The following is a 27,659-nucleotide window of genomic DNA, read 5'->3' on the forward strand; positions in this document are numbered from 1 at the left end:
GTATTTTACCATAACTAGATTTATTTATGTATTTGATTTTTTTTTATTTCTTTTTTGTTTCACTACGATGCCTACAACAACATTTCTATACTTTTCCTTAATCATGATTAAGCCTTGTGTATCCGTAGTCCAAAATTTCTACTAAGTGGGACCTCAATGGACCCTATTTCATTTATGAATTATTTAAAAGATTTACTAACATCTAGCTGGCTATTCCGAAGGTATGGAAACAAGAAAATTGTTCAACACTTGGGCTGTCAGTAAGGCTCCTTTACCATTATAAAAAGGGCTCTTCACATAGCATCATGGAAAGCAAACAGCTCAATGATGTCTGCCACACACTTGCTAATATTGCTACTTGGAGTGGCCGCTCTAGCCACTCCCTCTTTTGGCACCTATGAGTCTCCCAACTATGGGAAGCCCCCTACTCCTGTTTATAAGCCTCCTAAGGTGAAACCCCCACCTTATGAACATAAGCCACCTGTCTATGAACCTCTAAAGAAAGAAAAACCTGAGCATAAGCCACCTGTCTATGAACCTCCAAAGAAAGAAAAACCTGAACCCAAGCCACCGATGTATGAACCACCAAAGAAGGAAAAGCCCGAACCAAAGCCACCAGTTTATACACCTCCAAAGAAAGAGAAGCCTGAACCCAAACCACCAGTATATGAACCACCAAAGAAGGAAAAGCCTGAGCCTAAGCCACCAGTTTATACACCACCAAAGAAAGAGAAGCCTGAACCCAAGCCACCAGTGTATGAACCACCAAAGAAGGAAAAGCCTGAGCCTAAGCCACCAGTTTATACACCACCAAAGAAAGAGAAGCTTGAACCTAAGCCACCAGTGTATGAACCGCCAAAGAAGGAAAAGCCCGAGCCAAAGTCACCAGTTTATGCACCTCCAAAGAAAGAAAAACCAGAACCCAAACCACCAGTTTATCAGCCTCCGAAGAAGCCACCAGTTTATGAGCCTAAACCACCAAAGCCACCGGTTTACACACCACCAAAGAAAGAGAAGCCAAAATCTAAACCACCAGTACATGAGTCTCCCAAGAAACCACCATACAGTCACTATCCAGGACACCCTCCATTGGGGAAGCCTCAATAGAGAGATCCCATCGGCTAGCCATCCCAAGAACTGAGCTACTATGGCTATATAGAAAAATTAGTATCTATACAATAAGAGTTGCTTCCTACTCATGTTCCATTTTCTTGTATGTCATGTTGTAATGTTTTCTTTTACCAGCGAGAATGCCGATGGCAGTACTCATTGGAATGCTTATTTTATGTCTTCTTGTTTCTCAATGAGCAATATCCTGATTTCAACAGATATATTCCAAATGCAAACTGCAGGATTACTTATCATAGACATTCTTGTATTTTCACGAATGTGCATGCCATTTGTTCATCCAAAATAGGTCCAGATCAACGCAACATTACTTAAGTTCCACTACATGCATGGAGAAACGGTGGCAATTATATTGGCCTAACATAACACAAATAAATGTAAGGCAATGCTGTATGTTACTCTGACCCTTCATGTTTCATGCATGTTTGACACTCTATGTGACGCATTTTTAGATATAGATATGAGATATGATCCTTCAACAATGCTCCAACTTTAAAAAAAAAAAATTAACATATTAATATTTAAATCATACCACTATCAAACACTAACAAATTCAAATTCAATAACATAGATGATGCCAAATGCAATATCCCTCCAAAATGCTAATTACAATGTCATTCAGATGAACTAAAAAGGAGGGAAAAAAATGCATCACCTTAAAGAAAATTGGCTAGAAAACTATGCAATTTTATCACTCTCAATCTTTTTCAAATTTATTGTTATCTGACTAATTTTATTCTCCTTTAGTTTTGCCAAACAAGTAAAGACAAAGTTAAGCAATACATAAAAAAATATTATGATTTTTTTCAAAAATAAATATTGCATTATTTTTAGAATATATGTCATAATGTCGCAAATATTAATTTATTATATAAAATTTGACATCTTAGCATTTTCTTTTAATATCTTTTTCTGCATGATATTATATTTTATGTAACATTTTAATTAATTTCATATAGTACTGCGTCGGGTACTTTCGATTGCTATCATGTGTTTACCTAACCTTATCAATGCAAGGTCCCCACTACCCCGCCATCTGTTTGAGAAGCGGAAATTTTGCAGCTTATTACATAATTAGAGGTTTAAACTAGGATTTGGTGTCGATGTCAGCTGCAGGAGTTATGTAGCTAAAAATGTCAAATCTTTGAAACCAGCATTCCACTTTGACTTGCTCTCCACGATGTTTTGTTCCCTTCCTATTTTCAATTTCTAAAGCAAATTTTACCTGCTCATGATCCTTGTTTTAAGGTCACGTTTTCTAGCTGCATTCCATTGTATTATGAATGTGGTTAAAACTAGTCCCATTGATTAGATCAAGATTAAATTGGTAAATAAAAACTAGCGGTTGAATCTATTTATTAATTTTAATATTTTATTAATTTTATAAAATTTTAATTAATTAATTAATTATTATTAAAACTAATTAAATCAAAAACTGGTGTTGAAATATAATATTTATAATTGTTTATATTATTTTAATTTACTATTTGTGTTTTCTAAAAATTATACTCGAAATCAAGTAAATATTAATCATAATAGGATGCCAATGAAATTTTGGTGGTATCAATGAGAGCTTAGTTTAATAATAAAGAGGAGACTTTTGAGATCCCAATTTCTAATATATAAATGTAACTATCAATTACGATTGTGACTTCTCAACAAAACATTTACAGAAAAACAAATACAAATACACATATGAGATTTAAATTATGTATTTTTTACACCGACAGACACAATTAGGTCGATAGAAATCTACCAATTATGATCACTTTTCAAAGTTTAAATTAAATAAAATTATGATGATAATAATAATAATTTGATGATGGCAGTAATGAGAAAAGATGAATTTGGTGAGATTGAAAGCATAAAAAATTTAAAGGTTTTTAACAACTTATTTTTATCTTATTCACAAGTTGGGGTACCTTTGACCATATGTTGCTATTCTTATTTTATGGCTGTTTTTGGTGTTGGGCACTCATTCATGTGATTCCACTTGTAAGGTAGGAACTATACATACGCGGAAATGAAATTCATATTTTAATTTTAAATTTTTTTTTTTAAAAAAACCACCATCCTCACATAATTTTAATTAATATAACATTAATTTTAGTTTTTGATGTTTACATGTTTTATTAATTTTGTAGCGATGTAAAAATTTTAGCTTGGTCGCTAATTGTGGTGATTTAGTGAAAACTTGAAAACTGAAGTTTGATTTTAAAATAAAAAGGGAGTCGCCACTGATCTTTTTTCTAGGTGTGATCGGACACCTAATAAATCATTCTTCTTTTGAGAGAAAATTCATTTTCTTAAATGAAAAGAAGGCCGAGTTTAGGTCTACGTTAAAAGCCAGAGGAAAAGTAGGGTTCGGAAGTCAGTTACGTACGAGTAAGGTGTTAGCACCCTCGCGACGCCCAAAATTGGTATCTTGTTAAACACATGTTGTCTTGATTTTCAAAAATAAGAGTTCAATGTAACATTTAATCGTGATCTGATTGAAAAGACGAGAATTTTTTAGTTTTTCGGATTTTTTAGAAGAGTGTTCCGTCTTTAACACGAGTCGATTGATGTTCACCCAACATAGCGATGAAATCGATGACTTAATGTTAAATCGGTACGTTGCCTTGCTTATTGAAATTGATTTAAATCATGAATAAGAATATTTTTTTTTATCAAAACAATAGAAACTTATAAAATGTTGTAATAAAAGGCGATTTATGAATACATGAAGCGGATGATAAAATAATAACTATAAAGTATTCACGATGTATTTGATATTATACGATAATAATAACATTAAACACAAAAGAAAATAATGGATTATATATATATACATATGTTATATAATAATATGTAAGGAGACGGAAAATGTAATATTAAAAATACTAATAATACTACATCTACATAGGCGTATATATGTATATATATATATATATTACATAATAATAGTATTGAAATGCATAATATATATAAAATGTAGTATTTAGAATACATACATAGCATAGTATTCAAAATGTACACATAAGATAGTATAAAACTAACTAATATAGTATAAACATATACATATATGAAAAATGCATATACATAATATATAAAAGAAAATATATGCGTGTAAATATATGTACATAAGATCGTATAAAATATATAATTATGATACCAAAGTATATACATAATATATATATAAAAACGTAATATATTATTAGAAATATACATACATAATATAGAATAAAAATATATATATATATGTAGCACATGCTAAAAGAATATTCACACAAGTACACATATGTACTAAAATATATATGTAATAATATCATTTAAAGAAATACATATTAGAAATGTCTATACATAACATGGGATTTAAAATATATATACATAATTAATAATAATAATAAGTAAATATAATGCAAATAGTAAATATAAAAGTAAAAAGAGAAAATATAACATATAAGCACAAATTAAATATAATGATGATATAAAAAAATAAAATAATAATATGTTAGAAATAAATAATAAATATAATAATGTAAAATAGTAAAAAAAAGTATATTCATACGTATATAATAAAACATATAATAATAATAATAATAATAATAAATATCAAAATTAACTAATTTAATAATAAAGGAATGAAAATAAACTAAAAGGACTAAAATTGAATAAAAACCAAAGTTTTAGGGCTGATTTGAAATAAAAATAAAAGAAAAGGACGAAATTACAACATGCGCGTAACCTGAAGGGGCCAAAAGAGTAATTTTCAAAAACCTTTAAAACGATCCGCATCACGGAGGATCAATTTGAGAATCATAATAAACTTCAGGGCCAATTTGTAAATAAATATAAACCTGATTTAAAACACCAAAAATGCGGAAGGACCGATTGCGCAAATAGCCCCTAAGAGCAAAAACATGCGGATCCTAGCTGGAGTGGGTCGGGTCGACCCGACCCGGGGCCAAAACGACGTTGTTTTTCGTTAAAATGGAGGGGGACCAAAACACACCGTTTTGGTCCCTATAAAAGACAAAATTTTTTAAAAAAAATCATTTGAACGGGGAGAGAAGAAAAAAAAAGAGAGAGAAGAGGGAGAGGGGGAGGGAATTCGGCTATGGGCTGGTCACCGTCCGGTCATCGGACGGTCGTCAGAGCCGGCGCCGACCACCATGTACGGTGGCCGGAAAAGGTAAAATTTTTTTTTGTTTTTTTTATTTTTGAATATATGTATGTATATATATATATTATATATGTTTAAGAGTATGATGAAGAAAAAATCGATTCGAAAAATAAACAATCACCTTGGTTTCTGATGTTTGATATTTTCATTTGTTTGATTCTCTGATTTCGGGTGTTCGAATCACCGCTTTTGTATGCATTGAAATCTAACTTATGTATTGATTTCTTCCTGAATATTTGAAAAAAATAAAAACACTAAAAAAGAAGAAACCATTTTGCTATGGTTTCCATTCAGTTTTTATATCTGATTTGTTACACTGTCTGATTCTCTTTTTGGTTGCTATTACGTGCTCTATTTGCTTTGCAGGTGGTGGGTGAACGGTGGAGGTGACTACGGAGCAGGTGGCGCCAGGAGATGGGGTTGCAGTGGGCAGGTCGTGGCAGAGGCAAGTGGGAGCTAAAAATAGGGCTAAGGTTTCGGATAGTTGGGGTTAATGATATTGGGCTTGCTGTATTGGGTTTGGTTTGTAATGGGTTGTGGGTATTTAGGTTTTACGTGGGTTAATTTAGATGGGAATTAGGTTGGAATGGGTTGTAGTGGGCCATTCGGGTTTGGGTTAGATATTTGGGTCTTAGGGTTTAATGTAAATGGGCTTATGTAATGTAAACAGGCCCAAAATTGGCCTACAACAGCTGCCCCTCTTTGTTCATTGTTGTGTAACGGGAATAGAGCAAAGACACAAAGAAAGGCCAATTTTGCCCAGTCTTGCTGAGTCTTGACTTCTTTGGTGCTCTTCTTGTTCAGATAGTCTCTTTCCAACCCATCGCATCTTATAGCTTTGGTTCGATCCACTGCATCTTTTGATATGACTTGTAGCTTCAATCTGCTCACATCTTCATAGGTATGAGGTTCCTGGCTTCGATCTGCTTCACTGTAACTTCGGAAATATGAGATCTACAGCTTCAATCTGCTCTTCTATCGCTTCAGTGAAATAAGGTTTGTGATCTTTTCTTCTACAACTTTAGGAAGGCAAGAGCTGATATCCTCGATCAGCTTCACTGCAACTTCAGGGAGACAAAATCAGGTGTCTTCAATCAGCTCCAATCTTTATTCTTTACTTGGCATGTGATCCTGAGCTCAACTCATTTCTCACAATATGAATTGACTCTATAAAAACAGACATTAAAAACAGAAATTGAAAATAGCTCAGCACGTGAGCCAAAGCTCAACTCACCTCTCGCAGTATGAGTTGGTTTTTAAACTTAAAAGCAGATTTTAAAAATACCTCGACATGTGACCCGAGGCTCAACTCACCTCTCGCAATATGAGTTGATTTTTGAAAAATATAAATTGAAAAAAACAGAAACTGAAAATACCTCAGCATATGAGCCGAGGCTCAACTCACCTCTCGCAATATGAGTTGATTTTTTTGAAAAGCAGAAATTGAAAAGCAAGAATTGAAAATTCCTCAGCGTGCCCTGAGGCACAACTCACTTCTCGCAATATGAGTTGATTTTTGACAAATAGAATTTGAAATTACCTCAGCGTGTCCTGAGGCTCAACTCACCTCTCGCAATATGAGTCGATTTTTGAAAAACAAAAATTGAAAATACCTCAGCGTGCCCTGAGGCTCAACTCACTTCTCGCGATATGAGTTGATTTTTTGAAACATAAATTAAAAAACAAAAACAGAACATACCTCAGCGTGCCCTGAGGCTCAACTCACCTCTCGCAATATGAGTCGATTTTTTGAAAAACAAAAATTGAAAATACCTCAGCGTGTCCTGAGGCTCAACTCACCTCTCGCAATATGAGTTGATTTTTTTTGAAACATAAATTAAAAAACAAAAACTGAACATACCTCAGCGTGCCCTGAGGCTCAACTTACCTCTCACAATATGAGTCGATTTTTGAAAAACAAAAATTGAAAATGCCTCAGCGTGTCCTGAGGCTCAACTCACCTCTCGCCATACGAGTTGATTTTTGAAACAGAAATAAAAATATCAGAATACCAAAACAAATCATCTGGTGGAACTCAAGTGTCTCTTCCTTGATCCAGTATAACTATCATTCAAAATTTCTTGCTCTGCTGGAGTACTTGTATATGTCACGCATGATGTTATCATGATATGCACATGTTGGTCTTAAATGCTTTTATGCCTACATGATCATGCTATGAGCCTTGGGCTTGTTTGTCATATGTCCCTTTCTGTCATGATTTTTGATGATCTGCGTTCAATGCTTTTATTCTTGACTTTCTCTTCAGGCCCTGTACCCGTCCTCAAGCTTCACGAATAATCTGCGTTTCTCAGATATCGCTCTTTTGCCCCTAGTTGAACTTTGTCCTTGCGTTGAGGCTCTTGTACTTACCAAATTCTTATCCGGGTAATGCTTAACATTTCTTTTGTTTAGAGTATGTCATTTCACTATTTATCATGTGAATAAATCATACAATGAGGTGCATGAAATTGGTCAGGTAGGGACAAAAAGGGTATCTCACATTTATTTATTTCAAATGTAGCAAACGAAAAAGTTAACCAATGATAGTAAGAAAAAGTGTCATAAAGAGAAATGGGATCGCATTCAATGGATACAAATGCTCTAGATATTCAACACATGAACTCTTCCATGTTTCTTAATCAAGAATCTTTTCAAACATGGCTTCTTGCTTAGAAGATTTTGAGCTGCTGAAAATGCTTCAAATATTATAGTCTTGCTGTTTGACCCACTATTCAACCGCCTTGCTCTTTAAGCCCGGGTTTGCCTCATTCGAATGCCCTTTTGGGTTTTCATCCTAATCTTTTATGTTAATCAAGACGGCCTTTTCGGGTTTTCACCTTGATCTCCTTTTTTTTTTTAGGCATAATATTTCTTCACAGCATCTGAATTCACTAGATTAGGTAACTCCTTCCCATCCATCTCAGTGAGAATCAAAGCTCCAACCGAGAATGCCTTCTTTACGACGTATGGACCTTCCCAATTTGGTGCCCATTTTCCTCACAGGTCTTTTTGTATTGGGAGAATCTTTCTTAGTACGAGTTCTCCTTCGTGGAATTCTCTTGACCGTACTTTCTTGTCATGGGCTGCGATCATTCTCTTCTGATACATCTGTCTATGACACATTGCCTTCAAACGTTTTTCTTTGATGAGGTTCACCTGGTCATATCGAGCTCGAACCCATTCTGCGTCCTCTAATTTCGACTCCATCAAGACTCGTAGAGAGGGGATCTCAACTTCGATGGGTAGTACAGCTTCCATTCCATAGACCAAAGAGAAAGGGGTTGCACCCGTAGATGTCCGCACAGATGTGCGATATGCATACAAAGCAAACGGTAGCTTCTCGTGCCAGTCTTTATATGTCTCGGTCATTTTCCTAATGATTTTCTTAATATTCTTGTTGGCCACTTCAACAGCTCCATTCATTTTCGGGCGATAGGGTGAGGAGTTATGATGCTTTATTTGAAATTGCTCACATACTTCTTTCATCATCTTGTTGCTCAGATTCAAGGCGTTATCTGAAATGATTCTTTCAGGCAAACTATATTGACAAATGATTTCCTTTTTCAAAAACTTGCAAACTGCAGTCTTCGTCACGTTGGCAAACGAAGCGACTTCTATCCATTTTGTAAAGTAATCAATAACCACAAAGATGAATCGATGTCCATTAGAAGATTTTAAGGAAATTGGCCCTATGACATCCATGCCCCACATAGAAAAAGTCCACGGAGAAGTCATAACATGAAGGGGCGAAGGGGCCACATTAATCTTATCGCCATAAATTTGACATTTGTGGCATTTTGTTGCAAAACTATGCAGTCGCTTTCCATCATCAACTAGTAGTAACCGAGTCTCATAATCTTCCTGGCCATAGTGAAACCATTGGCATGTGTCCCACAGATTCCCTCATGGACATCTTCAAGTATTTTTCTAGCTTCAACAGCATCCACGCATCTCAAGAGCACCCGATCTTTTCCTCTTTTGTACAGGATGTCCCCATCAAGAACAAATCCCGCTGCCATTCTTCTGATTATTCTTTTGTCATTCTCATTGGCTTGTTCGGGATACCTTTGATTCTTGATATATTCTAAGACATCATGGAACCATGGTCGTCCATCTGGCTCTTTCCCAATGCTAAAAAAATGTGCAGGGACTTCATATATGCTCATTTGCAGAGGAATTATTTTTGTTTCTCTATTTGCTTTGAACATTGAAGTCAAAGTGGCCAGGGTATCAGCCAATTGGTTTTCTTCTCGTGGGAAGTAACTAAAAGTTACTTCTTTAAATTCTTTGATCAGTTCCGCCACTAGAGCACTATATTTGACTAATTTTAGATCTCTTACTTCCCAATCTCCACGGATTTGGTAAATTACCAGCGCTGAGTCTCCGTATACCTCTAAAGTTTTGATTTTTCGTTCAATTGCTGCACGAAGTCCCATGATACAAGCCTCATATTCCGCTATGTTATTGGTACAGAAGAAGTTTAATCTGGCAGTGAAAGGATAATGGTTCCCTTCTGGTGATACTAAGACTGCTCCAATCCCATGCCCCAATGCGTTCGATGCACCATCAAAGCTCATCTTCCATGACTTCTCTTTTGGCAACTCACACTCTTTTTCTGTAATGTACATTAAGTCTTCATCCGGAAAATCAAATTTGAATGGCTTGTATTCATCCATTGTTCGAGTTGCTAAGAAGTAAGCTATTGCGCTTCCTTTTATTGACTTTTGGCTCACATAGACAATGTCGTATTCTGATAGTAAGATCTGCCATCGTGCCATTCTTCCTGAGAGTGCAGGTGATTCCATCATGTACTTTATTAGATCCAGCTTTGAAATTAACCATGTCGTATGATACAACATATATTGCCTGAGTCTCCGAGCTACCCAAACCAATGCGCAACAGAATTTTTCAAATGACGAATACTTTGCCTCATATTCTGTGAACTTTTTGCTGAGATAGTAAATCACCTTTTCTTTCTTTCCTAACTCGTCGTGTTGCCCTAGTACGCAACCCATTGAATTTTCGAACACAGTCAAATGCAATATCAATGGTCTTCCTAGAGTTGACGGTACTAGCACTGGAGGACTAGACAAATATTGTTTTATCTTATCAAAGGCCATCTGACATTCCTCATTCCATTCTCCCGGGTTATGTTTTCGAAGAAGCCGAAAGATTGGGTCACACTGGTTAGTAAGTTGAGCAATGAACCGAGTGATGTAGTTCAACCTCCCTATAAATCCTCTGACTTCCTTTTGCGTGCACGGAGGTGGTAACTCTTAAATGGCCTTTATTTTATCTAGATCAACCTCGATACCTCTTTCACTGACAATGAAGCCTAGCAATTTTCCCGAGGTACCCCCAAACGTACATTTGGCTGGAAAGCTTTAGCTGAAACTTTCTCAGCCTTTCGAACAACTTCTTGAGGTTCACTACATGCTCTTCTTCCCCTCGGGATTTAGCAATCATATCGTCGATGTAGACCTCTATTTCTTTATGCATCATGTTATGGAATAACGTCACCATAGCCCTCTAATATGTTGCCCCAGCATTTTTTAACCCAAATGGCATCACCTTGAAACACTATTACGAAGGTAGTTTTTTCCATATCCTCAGGGGCCATCTTGATCTGATTATATCCCGAGTATCCATCCATGAAGGAAAACAATGAATGTTTTGTTGTGTTATCCACCAATGTATTAATGTGTGGTAAGGGAAAATTATCTTTAGGACTTGTTCGATTCAAGTCACAATAATCCACGCACATTAGTACTTTGTCGTCTTTCTTTGGTACCGGAACTATGTTAGCCACCCATTCTGGATATTTGGAGGCTTGTAGGAAGCCAGCATTAAACTGTTTCTTGACTTCCTCTTTTATTTTTAACAACATCTCAGGTCTCATCCGTCTTAGCTTTTGTTGAATGAGTTTGCATTCTGACTTTAATGGGAGCTTATGGACCACTACATCTTCATCCAATCCTGGCATGTCCTGATATGACCATGCGAATACATCTTTGTACTCGCGGAGTAAAGCAATCAAATTATGCCTAGTGCCCCCTGAAATAGAGGTCCCGATCTTCACTTCTTGCTTCCTTTCTTCAGTTCCCAAATTTACTGTCTCAACATATTCTTGATAAGGTAGAATCTGTTTATCTTCTTGTTCTACCATTCTTAGTAAGTCAAGAGACAAGACATAGTCTTCAACATTTTCCTCAACTTCGAACTCTCCTAAACAAATAGGCTTTTCGAAATCGATTTCAGGACTCGTAACTGGTTTGTTCATGCCATTGATATTTGAGCACCTGAAAGTTGAATAGAAAAGGAAACTATAGAGGAGCATCAAAGTATTGGGACCAACAGGCATAATGTGAGATATATGCAATGACAGGCTGTGAAAAGAGGGAAAAATTATGAAGTTAATGAAAATGTAAAGACTATGACACAATGCATCTTCATTAATGTTCATTTAAATGATAAAGAGCAAATCATAAGCTCTTAAAAAAGAACCCCTCTATTACTTAGGGACACATAAAAAGAATAGTGTTAATATTGAACATTACTCTGGAGAAGATTTAGAAACTACAAGGAGCTCCACAGCAGTCCAATTGTTCAAAACAAATCCAGAAGGACAAGGGCGTATCGTTGAAACATCTTTAATTGCATCACTTCATTTGTCAATGACATTTATACTGACATTCTGAAGACCTCTTTCAATTAATAACATCGTGCTTCGTGGATTATCTTGCCCGGGGTATATCATTCCTGCAGATGTAAATGTTTTTGACAAAGGAGGGTATGTTATGGGCCCCCATTCTATTTCTCGGCCTAAGGTTCTTGCGATCCTTCTTTCTTGATCTTTCTTCTATTGTTTTCTTCTTTGGTGCACATCTGGTTGGAACCTTAAACCGTATCGAGCTTTGTGATGTACTGGCTTTAAAGCCCTGACTATTCCTTGCAGGTACCTTCGCAAACCTTTCCTTGCTCGGGCTCCTCTTCCCACAGTCATCTTGATGCTCATCCTAGTATTTCTCGACAGTTTTGACACGGGAATTTTGTTTCCCTCAATGACGAATGTGACATTGACAAACTCAAGGGATCGGAAGGAACATTCTATAGCATCTTTACTCATTCAATGTATGGTGCGTCGGTAGAAATAGATGCTACAATGTCTTCTTCTCCCTCGGCAGTGACCAAACAACCATCCATGATAAATTTCACCTTTTGATGGAGGGATGATGGGACCGCTCTAGCGGAATGGATCCAGGGTTTTCCCAAAAGGCAGTTATATGAGGGTGTAATGTTCATGACTTGGAACTCGACATCATATATATAGGGACCTACTTTTAGAGGGATCTCGATCTTCCCCATGACTTCATGTCTTGTCCCATCGAATGCCCTTACTGTGGAATGACAGGGCCTTAAATAGGACAGATCCATCGGAATTCTAGAAAGCATGGCCAAGGGCATAACATTGAGTGCCGACTCATTATCGATGAGCACGTTCGGTATTATGTAACCCTTGTAGTGGGTTGTGATATGCAATGCTTTCACGGAGCCTCTACCATTGGGTGGCATTTCATCATCACTAAAATAAATGAAATTATCTGCTTTTAGATTATTCACCCATCTGTCAAGCTTCTCAACGGATATATTGTTTGCTACATAAGCTTGATTCAACACTTTTAACAAGGTGTTCCGGTGTGGCTCTGAATTTAACAGTAGAGATAAAATCGAGATTCGTGCTGGTTGCTTATTCAATTGTTCTACCACATTGTACTCACTGTGCTTGATAAATTTCAAGAACTCTTGTGCTTCCTCCTCATCCATAGGCTTTTTAGTTTCTTGCACGGGTGGAGTTTCCTGCTCGACTTTGGCCTCATACATCACTGCCTTTCCTTTTTGCTTCCAGTCACTGTTCTTCTTTATCGGCTCAATCTCTTTAAAATAACACCGCCCACTGCGGGTAAAATGGCCTACCTCCCCAACATCTCCAGTTATGGTTTCGGATTTTTCACCTTCAGGTGTGACGATATTGATACGTATTTCCACGGTACCGCCTTATCGTCCTTGTAAGGGAAAGGAGATGGTACTTCAATGATCATCTTTGGTTTTACCGGCTCCTTCTTCGCGTCGTAATAAATTATTAACGGTCGATCGGCGCTATACGGGAAACCTGACGATTGATTGTCAGAGGTGCATATTTCTCCTCTATCGGCCTCTTCTCCTTTATTAATAATCCCAATCTCCTTATTATCCACCCGGTCTTGAAGTAACCTTTTAAATTCCTCACACGACTGAATGTCGTGCCCTACAATTCCATGGAAACTGCAAAAACCTTGATCTCCTTCTCTGAGATTTCTGTCGGGGAGACAGAGCAATCCCTTCTTAACCAGTACCTCCCAGATTTTCTGCAAAGGCGTCCTTATTTCCGAAACACATCTTTTGACTTACCATTCATCTTCTTTCCCTACCACGCTCACATTTCCTTCGGTATGGTTAGGGAATGGGTTCCCAGCCGTACCGCCAGTACCATCAAATCGCAAAATGCCCGCATCGATGAGTCCTTAAACTCTCATTTTGAAAGCAAGACAGTTTTCCGTAGAGTGTCTCTGGTTCCCAGCGTGATATACACAATTAGCGTTTGGATCGTACCATTTCGGGTATGGAGGCTTAAGGGGTGCCATGTAATGGGGAGATATTAATTGTTTCTCCAAAAGTTTTGGGTATAACTCCTCATACGACATAGGGATAGGAGTAAATTGTGGTCTCTCGGGATTGGGCCTTACTGGTCTTGGTTTGTTTCTGGGTTGGCTTTGAGCGGGTACAGTGTTTTGTGGAAATATGGTGACGGGTCTTTGATTTTTCGTGGCTTATACGAGGTAGAAATGAGGTAGTGTTTGGTAGTAAGGGGTTTGAGGAGGATAATAGAAATTCGGAGGTGGATAATTTCGAGGTCGGGGTTGGTTTGGATACGAATTATGGGTATAACAACTTTCCATTCCCACCATATGGGCTTCTGGTTCTTTCTTCTTCATGGGCGCTACCCTTCTTGAACTTTCTTGATCTTCCATTCTACCGCTTTTGACGGCGTTCTCTATAAGCTCACCGGATATTACAATATCTGCAAAGTCCTTCGTGGCACTTCCCACTAGTTTGTCATAAAACGGTTCTTTTAAGGTGTTGATAAAGAGGACGGTTATCTCCGTTTTTGTTAGCGGGGGTTCCACTTGGGCCAAGACGTTTCTCTACCTTTGAGCGTATTGCCTAAAGGTTTCTGCTGGTTTCTTTTCCATCATTTGTAGAGCCATTCGATCAGGCACCATATCCGATACATGCTTGTACTGCTCACAGAATGCTGACGCCAAGTCCTTCCAGGATCAGATCTTTTCCCTACTAAGCTGGTTGTACCATCGAAGAGCCGATCTTACTAGACTATCCTGAAAACAAGGTATGAGTAGTTTATCTGTAACGACCCGAATTTTACCGTTACCGAAAAAGTGTATTTTCGGGTCTCCGTTTCTGAAAAATGGATTCGTAAATATTTATTAAAAATATTTACGAAGCCAATTGAGTGGTTAATTAGAGTTTAATTAAGTAAATTTAGTTTAATTAAGAGTAATTAGGAAAAATGACTAAATTGAATTAAGGATGAAAGTTGAATTGTAGAATAAAAGAAAATGAAGAGGACCAAAATGGCAATTATGCCATTTGTCCTAAGTAAGGCGTCATAAACATAAAAATCTGAGATTTTTATGTGTTAAAATATATATTAAATTATTATTATATTATAGTATATTATATTATATATTATATTATATAAATAAGTAAAGAAACATAAGAAATGAATGAAAGCAAACGAAACAGGGAAGAAACAGGGGAGAAAGAAAGAAAGAAAAAGAAAAAGGAAAATTTGGGTTTCAAGGCTCAAAGTTTAATTTGGTAAGTCAATTAAGTCATTTCTTCTTAAATTTTGATGTTTTAGAAGCTTTGGAACAAGACTTTGATGAAATTAAGTTGATATTTTGAGAGTTTATAGATTTTCAAGTATAGTTCATGTTGAATAAAATAGTGAATTAAGGGTTTAATTGAGTAAATTTCAAGCTAGAATTGATAATAGGATCAAATTGTAAAGTAAGTTATAAGTTTTATGTTGTAGGGACTAAATTGATGAAATTTTGAAATTAGGAAAGTATGCTGGAAATTTAATATTTAAATGAGAGTATGGATGAAATTTGAATAGAAATAAAGTATGAATTAAGATAGAAAAGTAAGTGAATTTAGTTAGAATTAAATTGAAATTAAAGTAAATCAACATTTTGTACTAAGACTATTTTGGACAGCAAGAGAGTCTAAGTTTGAAAAATCACCAAAAATTGTAGAAATTGAATTAGAGGATGAATAAAATATTAAATTAAATATTATTGAGTCTAGTTTCTTATAGAAGAAACGATATAAGCAATTGAATTTTGTGAGACAAGGTCAGAATGAATTCGGGTTCCCCTGTTCTGAGTTTGTAAAATCACCAAAAATTGAATAAAAATAATTAGAGGCTTAAAGTTATATGTTTAGAATCCCTAATAAGTCTATTTTCATTAGAAATCAATGAGAATGTTATCCGAGTTCTGTATCTGTGAGATAATTAATTTTTAGTGAAGAAGGGACTAAACTGTCGAGACAATGAGAATAGGGGTGAATTTAAAGAATAAAGCGTACTTAATGGCTAAACCAAAATTCTGAAAATTTTATTGTAAGAAGATTTGTGAGTCTAGTTTCAGGAAAAATTAGCGGATCTTAATTTAGAATTCTATAACTCAAGATATGAATTAGTAATGTATTAATGATCAATGTGGTACCAGAAATCTCGGCTAAGAAAGGACAAGACAAAGTCAACGGGAGTTAGCTCGAAAATTACGGTTTGTATTTTTATAATCCGAACCTAATACTTAATTGTTGAATTTATTTCTTAATATGTATATTAAGTGTTTTGAAGTAAAATTATTGTGTTTTGCAAATGAAATAGATTGATATAGTATGTGATGAATTTATTGAATTTATATTGATTGAATTACGTATATATATATATATATATATAGATATATATATTGAATATTGAATATATATTGATTATTTGAATTGAATTGAAATATAAATTGTTTGAAAATTTTAAATATGAGATTTGTGATATTTGGATATTTGTTATTGAAAACTGAATTGAATTGTATTGAATTATGAATTTATGTGATTAATTAAAATGTGTATTGATTGAAAAAAATTGAAAGTGAATTGAATACCCTATTAACAAGATGTCGGGCTGAGTCGGATATAGTTGGCATGCCATAGGATTGGAAGTGTTCAGGATTCTTCGACCTCGAGTCGATGAGACACTGGGTGTCACTATATTTCTTGGATAGATTCGATGAGGTCTTGGGTACCAACTTTACTTGGCTAGGCCGATGAGACACTTGGGTGTCAAATATTGCTTGAACTATCCGATGAGGCAATTGGGTGCCATATTGGTGTGTTTGGTTGGATCCGTGTATCCGCCAAGGTCCGAGTCTTGTTAATAGGGGTAAATAAGTGAAAAGATAAGTCGAGTGAATTTGATTGATTGAGCTATTGGAATGAAATGAGAAATTGAATTGAGAATTGAAATTGAGATATGAGATTGAAAACATGAACCAAAAGGTTCATGAAATGAGTGAAGTTCAAATGGATGATGATTGATGTTAGAATGAATTAAAATGGTATATTGTTAAGAAGTAAAGTGTGAAAACAAGTGAATTGTGAATATATTGTATAGAATTTATACGGTAAGTAAATGAAAAGAATTGAACAAATATGTTATTGTGTTTGTTATATGACTTGTATAGAATTTATATGGTAAGTAATTGAAATTTTATCTATAAAACAAATAAATGAATACTTATAATTGTTATTGTGATTTTAAGTTTAATTGTTATATTATTAAGTGTTTGGATTATGGAAATACCACTTGAGTATACCATACTCAAATGTCACGGTTTGTTTCCGTGCGTAGGTTTAGTAAAGATAGAACGTTGAATCAGCATCCCAGTTCGATCCCGAATTCATTAAGGTAAAGTGTGTTAATTATTGGTAATGGCATGTACCTAGGATGTTTTATGAGAGTCATTTAGGTTGTAGATGTACTCATGAAATGAGTAAATTATGGTTGGCAATGGTATGTAGTATAAATTTTGAAATTTACTAAAAATTCGTAGTGATTCTAAATTAGTCCCGAATTGAATTTACTGTTCATATTGGACCGCGAGGGCCCATTAAAGTGACGACATCTTAAAACTGGGATGTGTGTAAATATTTATTTTAATTAATGACCGAGATTGGACTGTACTGACTGGTAATGTCTCGTAACCCTGTTCCGATGACGGTATAGGGTTAGGGGGCGTTACATTATCTTCATTCACATAACCAGTCATCTTCCGGCAAAATATGATGAGATGCGCTTTTGGGCATCTTGTCTCATCGTACTTTTCAAAATCCGGTACCTTAAACTTTGGAGGCAAAACTAAATCGGGTACCAAATTGAGCTCTTTAGCGCTCAGTGCAGAGAAGACTTCAGTGCATTCTATCGCTTTGAGTCTTTCCTTTAGGCTCCTATATTCCACCTTTGCATCATGATCATCCAATTTCAACCTAGCTATCTCTACTGGATCGTCCAAATCTAGAACGAGTGGATCAGCAGGACTAGCCCCCGGGTTTGATACGAACATTCCTTGCCCCAGATTAGTAGGTGGCGCAGGTCGTTGCTCCAGGCTTGTAGGTTCCCATTGAGCGTACCCTCTTTGTGTTGCGTAGACGTGCGGTGGAGTAAATCCTGGCGGATGGGGCAGATCCTGATCGAGGTTAACCCTTGACTGTGGTTCCACAACGTCAGGGTTCATAGGTCCCTTTCCTTTTACCAGAGCCGACATCATTTCCATCATCTTGGCCATTTGATCCTTCTGTTCGAGCGATTCTTCTCGAGATCTCACTATTAAATCTCTTGTCTCTTGCTACGACTTGGCCAACTGCTCTTGTAATTCCCTTTGGATTCTTTCCATCCTTTCAATCCTTTAATTGAATTCAACCTCCATTACTCTAGCTTACCGGTGTGTCCTATACGAATGACGTGGTTCCAGTCTTGTGGTATTACAACTGCGAATTGTATGTTTTAACCTTAGCGAATGATTATGGGATATGCAATGAATGAATGAATGAATGAATGCATAAATGTCAAATGAATGTTAGTCATGAATAAATATGCAAGAATTTAGTGTTAACTTCAAGACGGCCCCTATTTAGGCATTTCATTTATCAAAAGAGTCCATTACAAAATATTTTGCCATTTTCGATTCAGCCATTACACAAACTTCCTAGCTATATCGCCATATTTCTTTACTCGTGCTAAGAATTCTGATATGTTTGATCTTCGACTTGGAGGGAATTGGCAAATGAGAGTTTCAGCTTCTTCCGATAGTTGTACCACGTGCATGGCTACCCTACGAATTTCATTGATTAAATAGCTAAGTTGCATTTCTTTTTCTTGGAGGCCCTCTTCATAAGCACAAATGTCTCTATCATACTGACTATTCTTTTCTTCCAAAGCCTCCAAGAGAGTATCTAGCTGTTGTTAACGATCTTGTAGCATATCTTCTAAATCTCGTATCCTCTCTTTTAGTTCTTGACATTTAGATCGACTAGTCATTACCTCGGCAGACACAGCTTTATATTCAGCGTTCTTCTTCCTTAGCTCCATCATAGCCCGCGCAGCCTTTTCTTCTTCTTTCTTCGCTTTCCCTTTCCAGAATTCCATCCCTCCTTTGATGTTGCTAATTTCCTCCTTCCATTCTATTGACGATTTGCCCAACCCACTGTTTTTTATTGTGCCTCTTAACTTTTTATTTTCCAGATGAAGGTCCCTTAAGTTATTTTTTACGACTTCAGCTTCTTTTTGCGCTTTCTCAGCTCTGGATCTTTCAATCTGAACGTCGATCTTCAGTTGGTAGTTTCCTCCTAAAGAGCACTAAGGTCCCGAGGTATCTTGGCCTTCTCCGTTCAAATTCTTGTCTTGCCATTTCTAGCTTAGATGGCACTTCTTCCGATAAAGGATTCTGGACGGTGTAATTTGTCGATGAGATGTGCTGACTATTCATTCGTTGCTTTCTCCATATAACGTAATCTTGGGTGAGGGTGTCAGCGTATAGAGCTAACTCCATGAGATGAATTCTCTTCCAAGACTTTGCGGTATCTCGGACCCTCTTCATATATCCCTCACCCGTAAAAGCAAACTCAGACTGTGCTAATCCTCCGGTGGCGGGTATGAATTGTTGTGAAAAAAATTACCTTTGAACCATTAACGGAGCGTATCCAATTCCTCCCCATAACCCGAGTAGTGGCACCCAATCTTGATTTCCAACCTTGTATAACAGAACCGAAGGGTGGATCTACGGTGCTCTCCAGGTTACATCTTCAGCTCGAAGGTTCTGAAAAACTAAAACACAATACTCTTCGGTGACATCCCTTGGTCATTCTTTCTCAAGATAGGCTTCCAACGGAGCGAAAGTTTTTGAAAACATGTGGTACGGTGTGCGCTCTACTTTCCAGAAATGGCTCAAAATCCAGACATTGTGTAGCTGCGCGCATCCGATAAAGCATCCTTCCCTTTATCTCCTACAACTGCATAGGGATCTGAAGGTCTTGGCCAAAATAGTTGGGATAGGGTTGATTCCTTACTTTAACTTTTCAAAGAAGTCCACTACTGCAACCTCTATATGTCCCAGAACTTTTGGAAAGACGACCAATCCGTAAATGGCCAAAGCGAATAGATTCACTTTTTTCAAAATATTGGGATGATTTAGGACTAAATCCCGTAGGGAAAACCACGGAATGTAGCTGATTTCATTCTTTTTCTTTATTTGTTTCTCGGCCCACGTGTCGGTCAAGCCAGTCAACTTTACCAGCTTTTTCTTGAAAGTCATCGGCTTGGGTTTCTTCATATAAATCTTATAGAATTGCACATTATCAATACGAAGTAAAGCAGCGTACTCTTCCACGGTTGGGGTCATATCTTCTTGATTGAAAATGAAACACTGGTAAGCCAGATCCCAGAATCTGATCATGGCCTGAATCAATCTTTCATCTATGTTGATGGCGATTAGGCTGGTTATATCCCCGTACCTCTCAGTGAAGATACCCCTAGTGTCTGAGTCCCACTAATTCCAAACCCGAACCAAATCTTCAAGGTTATTCTGGCAAACATTCACAGTTACGTGCTCGGGCAGATTGGCAATACATCTCTCCGCTAGACTATCCCCTTTTTCTTTCTGAGTTTTTAGAGACCAGTCCCGAACCACGGCATTCTTCTCAGTTGTTTGTATAATTGACTCTTCCATTAGAAACCCGTTTTTTGGCAACCGATCTCTAGTCAACACCTTCCTAATATGATGCCTATAATGCATGATGAAAAATAATAATAAAGATAAACAACCTTGGTTAGTAATCACAACAAATATAAATTTCAGAAAATTCAAATAAAAAGTATAAATGTTAAAGAAATAAAAGGTAAGAGACATTTCTCCCATGTACTTATTTTGGTGACTATTAACGGACAGAAGTTCGGCATGGCTCTAATTAGGTGGCTCATACAGTTCACCATATGCGATTTCGGTTCTAGATAGGTACTCGAATTGTTTGCACTATCGTCTACTAAGACTAGTATGAAACATCGATCGTAGCCCATCACAGGCTCACGAGTTCAATTCGAGGGATTACATTTACTTATGCCTATGCGGAGGGACAAGTTAACTCATGAAAGCATAAGTCATATGTAACCCGAAAGTATTCACTAGCCTGTGCGGAGGGACAAGTTAACTCACGAAGGCGTAGCGTTTACTTTCACTTAAAAGGACGGAGCCCGGGTAGAGAGCTCTTGTTATGCAAAATGCAAGTGCACGGTGTGTGGGGAAAAACTCATAATCTTTTATGTTTTATTTAAAAACTAAACTACAAAAACTAAAAAATTGAGAGCTGAAAATCAACAAGCTAAAACAAGTTAGAAGAATATTTACAACATGATGCATATGCATGACTTTTCAAAAACACAATTTTGGGATCACGACTAAATACTAATTTTAACAAGGAATTTTGAAAATTTTGACAATACACATTTAATTCGACTCGACTCTCAAAAATATTTTTCCATTGGAGTCGCCAGCTGTAGCGACGTAAAAATTTTAGCTTGGTCGCTAATTGTGGCGATTTAGTGAAAACTTGAAAACTGAAGTTTGATTTTAAAATAAAGAGGGAGTCGCCACCGATCTTTTTTCTAGGTGTGATTGGACACCTAATAAATCATTCTTCTTTTGAGAGAAAATTCATTTTTTAAATGAAAAGAAAGCGGAGTTTAGGTCTACGTTAAAAGCCAGAAGAAAAGTAGGGTTCGGGAGTCGGTTACGCGCGAGGAAGGTGTTAGCACCCTCGCGACGCCCAAAATTGGTATCTTGTTAAACACATGTTGTCTTGATTTTCAAAAATACGAGTTCAATGAACATTTAATCGTGATCTGATTGAAAAGACGAGAATTTTTTAGTTTTTCGAATTTTTTAGAATAGTGTTCCGTCTTTAACACGAGTCGATTGATGTTCACCCAACATAGCGATGAAATCGATGACTTAATGTTAAATCGGTACGTTGCCTTGCTTATTGAAATTGATTTAAATCATGAATAAGAATATTTTTTTTATCAAAAACAATAGAAACTTATAACAATGCTGTAATAAAAGGTGATTTACGAATATATGAAGCGGATGATAAAATAATAACTATAAAGTATTCACGATGTATTTGATATTATGCACGATAATAATAACATTAAACACGAAAGAAAACAATGGATTATATATATACATATGTTATATAATAATATGTAAGGTGACGGAAAATGTAATATTAAAATACTAATAATACTACACCTACATAGGCGTATATATGTGTATATATATATTACATAATAATAGTATTGAAGCACGATAATATATATAAAATGTTGTATTTAGAATACATACATAGCATAGTATTCAAAATGTACACATAAGATAATATAAAACTAACTAATATAGTATAAACATATACATATATAAAAATGCATATACATAATATATAAAAGAAAATATATGCGTGTAAATATATGTACATAAGATCGTATAAAATATATAATTATGATACCAAAGTATATACATAATATATATATGAAAACGTAATATAATATTAGAAATATACATTCATAATATAGAATAAAATATATATATATATGTAGCACATGCTAAAAGAATATTCACACAAGTACACATATATATGTACTAAAATATATATGTAATAATATCATTTAAAGAAATACATATTAGAAATGTCTATACATAACATGGGATTTAAAATATATATACATAATTAATAATAATAATAAGTAAATATAATGCAAATAGTAAATATAAAAGTAAAAAGAGAAAATATAACATATAAGCACAAATTAAATATAATGATGATATAAAAAAATAAAATAATAATATGTTAGAAATAAATAATAAATATAATAATGTAAAATGGTAAAAAAAGTATATTCATACGTATATAATAAAACATATAATAATAATAATACCAATAACAATAAATAATAGTAAATATAATAATAAAAAATTATCAAAATTAATTAATTTAATAATAAAGGAATGAAAATAAACTAAAAGGACTAAAATTGAATAAAACCAAAGTTTTAGGGCTGATTTGAAATAAAAATAAAAGAAAAGGACGAAATTACAACATGCGCTAACCTGGAGGGGCCAAAAGAGTAATTTTCAAAAACCTTTAAAACGATGCGCATCACTGAGGATCAATTTGAGAATCATAACAAACTTCAGGGCCAATTTGTAAATAAATATAAACCTGATTTAAAACACTAAAAATGCGGAAGGACCGATTGTGCAAATAGCCCCTAAGAGCAAAAACACGCGGATCCTAGCTGGAGCGGGTCGAGTCGACCAGACCCGGGGCCAAAACGACGTCGTTTTTCGTTAAAACGGAGGGGGACCAAAACGCACCGTTTTGGTCCCTATAAAAGACAATTTTTTTTAAAAAAAAATCATTTAAACGGGGAAAGAAGAAAAAAAAAGGGAGAGAAGAGGGAGAGGGGGAGGGAATCTGGCCATGGGCCGATCACCGTCCGGTCATCGGACCGTCGTCGGCGTCGGTGCTGGCCACCGTGCACGGTGGCCGGAAAAGGTAAAATTATTTTTTTTTGTTTTTTTTTTATTTTCGAATATATGTATGTATATATATATTATATATGTTTAAGAGTATGATGAAGAAAAAATCGATTCGAAAAATAAACAATCACCTTGGTTTCTGATGTCTGATATTTTCGTTTGTTCGACTCTCTAATTTCGGGTGTTCGAATCACCGCTTTTGTATGTATTGAAATCTAACTTATGTATTGATTTCTTCCTGAATATTCGAAAAAAATAAAAACACTAAAAAAGAAGGAACCCCTTTGCTATGGTTTCCATTCGGTTTTTATATCTGATTTGTTACTGTCTGTTTCTCTTTTTGGTTGCTATTACGTGCTCTGTTTGCTTTGCAGGTGGTGGGTGAACGGTGGAGGTGACTACGGGGCAGGTGGCGCCAGGAGACGGGGTTGCAGTGGGCAGGTGGTGGCCGAGGCAAGTGGGAGCCGAAAATGGGGTTAGGGTTTCGGGTAGTTGGGGTTAATGATATTGGGCTTGCTGTATTGGGTTTGGTTTGTAATGGGTTGTGGGTATTTGGGTTTTATGTGGGTTAATTTAAATGGGTATTAGGTTGGAATGGGTTGTAGTGGGCCATTCGGGTTTGGGTTAGATATTTGGGTCTTGGGGTTTAATGTAAATGGGCTTATGTAATGTAAACAGGCCCAAAATTGGCCTACAACAAATTTGATCTAGATTTTAAAAGATTCAATAAATTTAGTCTCAATATTTATGTAAATGTTAGTAGCTAAATTTGTTAAATTGTTATCAAATTGACAAAATGTGTAAACTTTGAATATTAAATTTGTTATTATACCAACCAATATTATTTACAATTTTCAAAATATTTAATGCAATAATTAATTATCTTTAATTACTCGCTTTCAAAATTAACAAGAATTAAATTGCTTCAATTTTTTAAATAATCAATTGACTCAATTTCAAAATTAAAAGAGACAAATAATTATTTACCAATTTTTTTCTATACAATACCTTTTATCCTTCCAATCCTTTAAAAATAGATCATATCCCAAGTTTTGTGTGGTTAAACTATGGAAAATAATAAAACAAATGATTATTTTGATTTATTTCAAATCATATCCCATTTTCTAAAACAATTTATGGAAAGATAGAAATGATATTTCGCATCTTAAAAATATTACATCTTTTTCCTAATTTTTTCTTAAATTGCAATAAATAAAAACTAAGTAATTTAAAGAAAAATTAAGAGCATTCAACTCTCTTTACTTTCTTTTAAATAAATTTAATTTCTTGTCCCAAAAAATTTATGAGTAGTTAAAGCTTACCAATTGAGATTAAATAAATTCCCGGATGAAACACTAAATTTACCGACAATGTTTCCTACAGTCAATTTAGCGACATTTTAGATTTTATGCGTCAATTTATCTGTTGTTCATGTCTCGATCTTCTTGGCCTTATAAAGAAAGTAAATATAAATACCTCATGGAAAGGGAAGTAAATATAAATATGTATACATAATTTAAAGATATAAGTAATGATTTAATTTTACTGATTGAGTCTTTATCCGATTAGTATGGATATTGTTATAAATACAAGAGAACATGAGTTTGAATGTGTTAGAACTCATTATCCTTCTATTTATGGGTTAGGGAGGAACTATAAATAGTTCTAAGCATTGTATAAAAAAGAACACATATGTGATCCTAAGTTTTTCTTCAAAGTTAAAATATGTCATAAGTTTTTGTACTATTTATAAATTTAAGATTTAATTTTTGTATTTTTACTTTTAGAAATTTAGTCTCTCTACTTTTTAAATTTCAAAATCCAGGTTCAACTATTAAAATTAATGTTAAATTCGGATTCATTACAACATCATTTTTCAGTAACATTTTGAGCCGCCCATGGGCCAAGCCAATGCCCGATTCCAAAAAATTAAAGCCCAAACCCTTTTTTGGGCTGGCCCATCCAAAAAGCTCGTTTCACTATTTAAAAATTAATAAAATATTTAAAAATATTTTTAATTGATATTTATATAGTTTTATAATTAAATTTAAATAATAAATATATATTTTTTTATTTAAATTGAATTATGACTAGGCTGAGCCAGCCTGAGGTGTAAAAATATTTGTCCAAGCCCGACTCAAGTCGGACTAAGCCGATTAGGCTACCCAACCCTTGATCAAATTTAGTTACATTACTACTAATTTTTTTTAAAAAAAAATCACATCAACAAATTTAATAAAAATGATTAAAAGTAAGACTTAAAATTTAAAAATAAAATTATAAGAATTAAATTCTAAATTTTTGAAAAGTATAAGAACCTATGATATATTTTATAATTTTCTTCAATCATGACTCAGTCTTGCGTATCCATAGTCCAAAATTTCAACTAACTTGTACCTACATGGACCCTATTACATTCATGAATAATTTAAAAGATTTAATAACATCTAGCAGACTATTTACAAAGGTACGTAAACAAATAAATTTTTTGACATATGCGCTAACAACAGCGCTCCAAAACTACTATAAAAAGAACCCTTCTCATCGCACCATGGAAAGCCAAGACTCAATGATGTCTACAACACACTTGCTAGTATTCCTACTTGGAGTGGTGACTCTCACCACTCCCACATTTGGTACCTACGAGTCACCAAATTATGGGAAACCCCCTACTCCTGAATTCAAGCCTCCCAAGGTGAAACCACCACCATATGAACCTAAGCCACCAGTGTATGAACCACCAAAAAAGGAGAAGCCTGAACCTAAGCCACCGGTTTATGCACCTCCAAAGAAAGAGAAGCCTGGACCCAAACCACCAGTGTATGAACCTCCAAAGAAGGAGAAGCCTGAGCCAAAGCCACCAGTTTATACACCTCCAAAGAAAGAGGAGCCTAAACCTAAACCACCAGTATATGAACCTCCAAAGAAGGAGAAACCTGAGCCAAAACCACCGATTTATACACCTCCAAAGAAAGAGAAACCTGAACCCAAACCACCCGTATATGAACCTCCAAAGAAGGAGAAGCCCGAGCCAAAGCCACCGGTTTATACACCTCCAAAGAAAGAGAAACCTGAACCCAAACCACCAGTGTATGAACCTCCAAAAAAACCTCCAATGTACGAACCTAAGCCACCAAAACCACCGGTTTATACACCTCCAAAGAAAGAGAAACCTGAACCCAAACCACCAATGTATGAACCTCCAAAAAAGCCTCCAATGTATGAACCTAAGCCACCAAAGCCACCGGTTTATACACCTCCAAAGAAAGAAAAACCAGAACCCAAGCCACCAATGTATCAACCTCCCAACAACCCACCAATATATGAGCCAAAACCACCTAAGCCACCAGTTTATGCACCACCAAAGGAAGAAAAGCCAAAACCTAAACCATCAGTTTATGAGCCTCCGGCACATGAGCCACCATACGGTCACTATCCAGGACATCCACCGTTGGGGAAGCCTCAATAGAATGCTCCCATCGACTAGCCATTCCCAACAATTGAGCTACTAGAAAAATTAGTATTTATAATAAGAGGAACTGCCGGCTGATGTTCTGTTTTATTCTTGTATGGAATGTAGTAATGTTTTCTTTCATGTTTGAAGAGAGACCAGTTGCTCATGGCTGTACTCATTCGAATGTTTATTCTGTATCTTCTTCTTTTTCAATGAGCAATATCCTGATGATTTCAAATAAATTTCAAATGCCAATTGCACGATTATTTATCATAGATTTTGTCCTGCTTTCTCATTCATGTGCACACCTTTTTGCTCATCCAAAATAGCTCTGGATCAACATAGCGTTTACTTATGTTCCACTACATGCATGGAGAAATGGTGGCAAATATATTGGCCTAACATAACAAAAATAAAGTTAAGGCAATGATCTACATTACTCTGTACTTTCATTTTTCATGCATACTTGATATTTTAATGCATAACAAAGTCAAAATTGTTGATTAAAGAGGAGCGGGTATTTAAATAAAATAAACATATTCATAGGCGCGGCCCATATTTAATAAGGTATTTTTAAATTTAGGAAAGATAAAATAAGTTAATTGCTCAATTCAGTATTAGATATTGTAATTATTTAAGT

The 27,659-nt window shown here is 35.4% G+C and overlaps 2 protein-coding genes and 1 long non-coding RNA gene across 3 annotated transcripts; all 3 read left to right on the forward strand.

The window, feature by feature from the left end:
* The first annotated feature begins 273 nt into the window (after positions 1–273).
* Positions 274–1,327, forward strand: LOC108476103 (repetitive proline-rich cell wall protein 1-like). The gene has a single exon (XM_017778188.2). The coding sequence runs from the start codon at positions 325–327 to the stop codon at positions 1,105–1,107; it is 783 nt and encodes a 260-aa protein (XP_017633677.1). The 5' UTR covers positions 274–324; the 3' UTR covers positions 1,108–1,327.
* A 13,810-nt stretch (positions 1,328–15,137) lies between these two features.
* Positions 15,138–17,528, forward strand: LOC128290305 (uncharacterized). Its single transcript, XR_008280038.1, has 3 exons — positions 15,138–15,229; positions 16,147–16,203; positions 17,328–17,528. It is a non-coding gene; the product is annotated as an uncharacterized LOC128290305 (long non-coding RNA).
* An 8,511-nt stretch (positions 17,529–26,039) lies between these two features.
* LOC108476441 (repetitive proline-rich cell wall protein-like) lies at positions 26,040–27,261 on the forward strand. The gene has a single exon (XM_017778667.2). The coding sequence runs from the start codon at positions 26,117–26,119 to the stop codon at positions 27,032–27,034; it is 918 nt and encodes a 305-aa protein (XP_017634156.1). The 5' UTR covers positions 26,040–26,116; the 3' UTR covers positions 27,035–27,261.
* Positions 27,262–27,659: the final 398 nt, after the last annotated feature.

Source organism: Gossypium arboreum, chromosome 3, assembly GCF_025698485.1.
Source record: "Gossypium arboreum isolate Shixiya-1 chromosome 3, ASM2569848v2, whole genome shotgun sequence".
In the NCBI taxonomy this organism is placed as follows: domain Eukaryota; kingdom Viridiplantae; phylum Streptophyta; class Magnoliopsida; order Malvales; family Malvaceae; genus Gossypium; species Gossypium arboreum.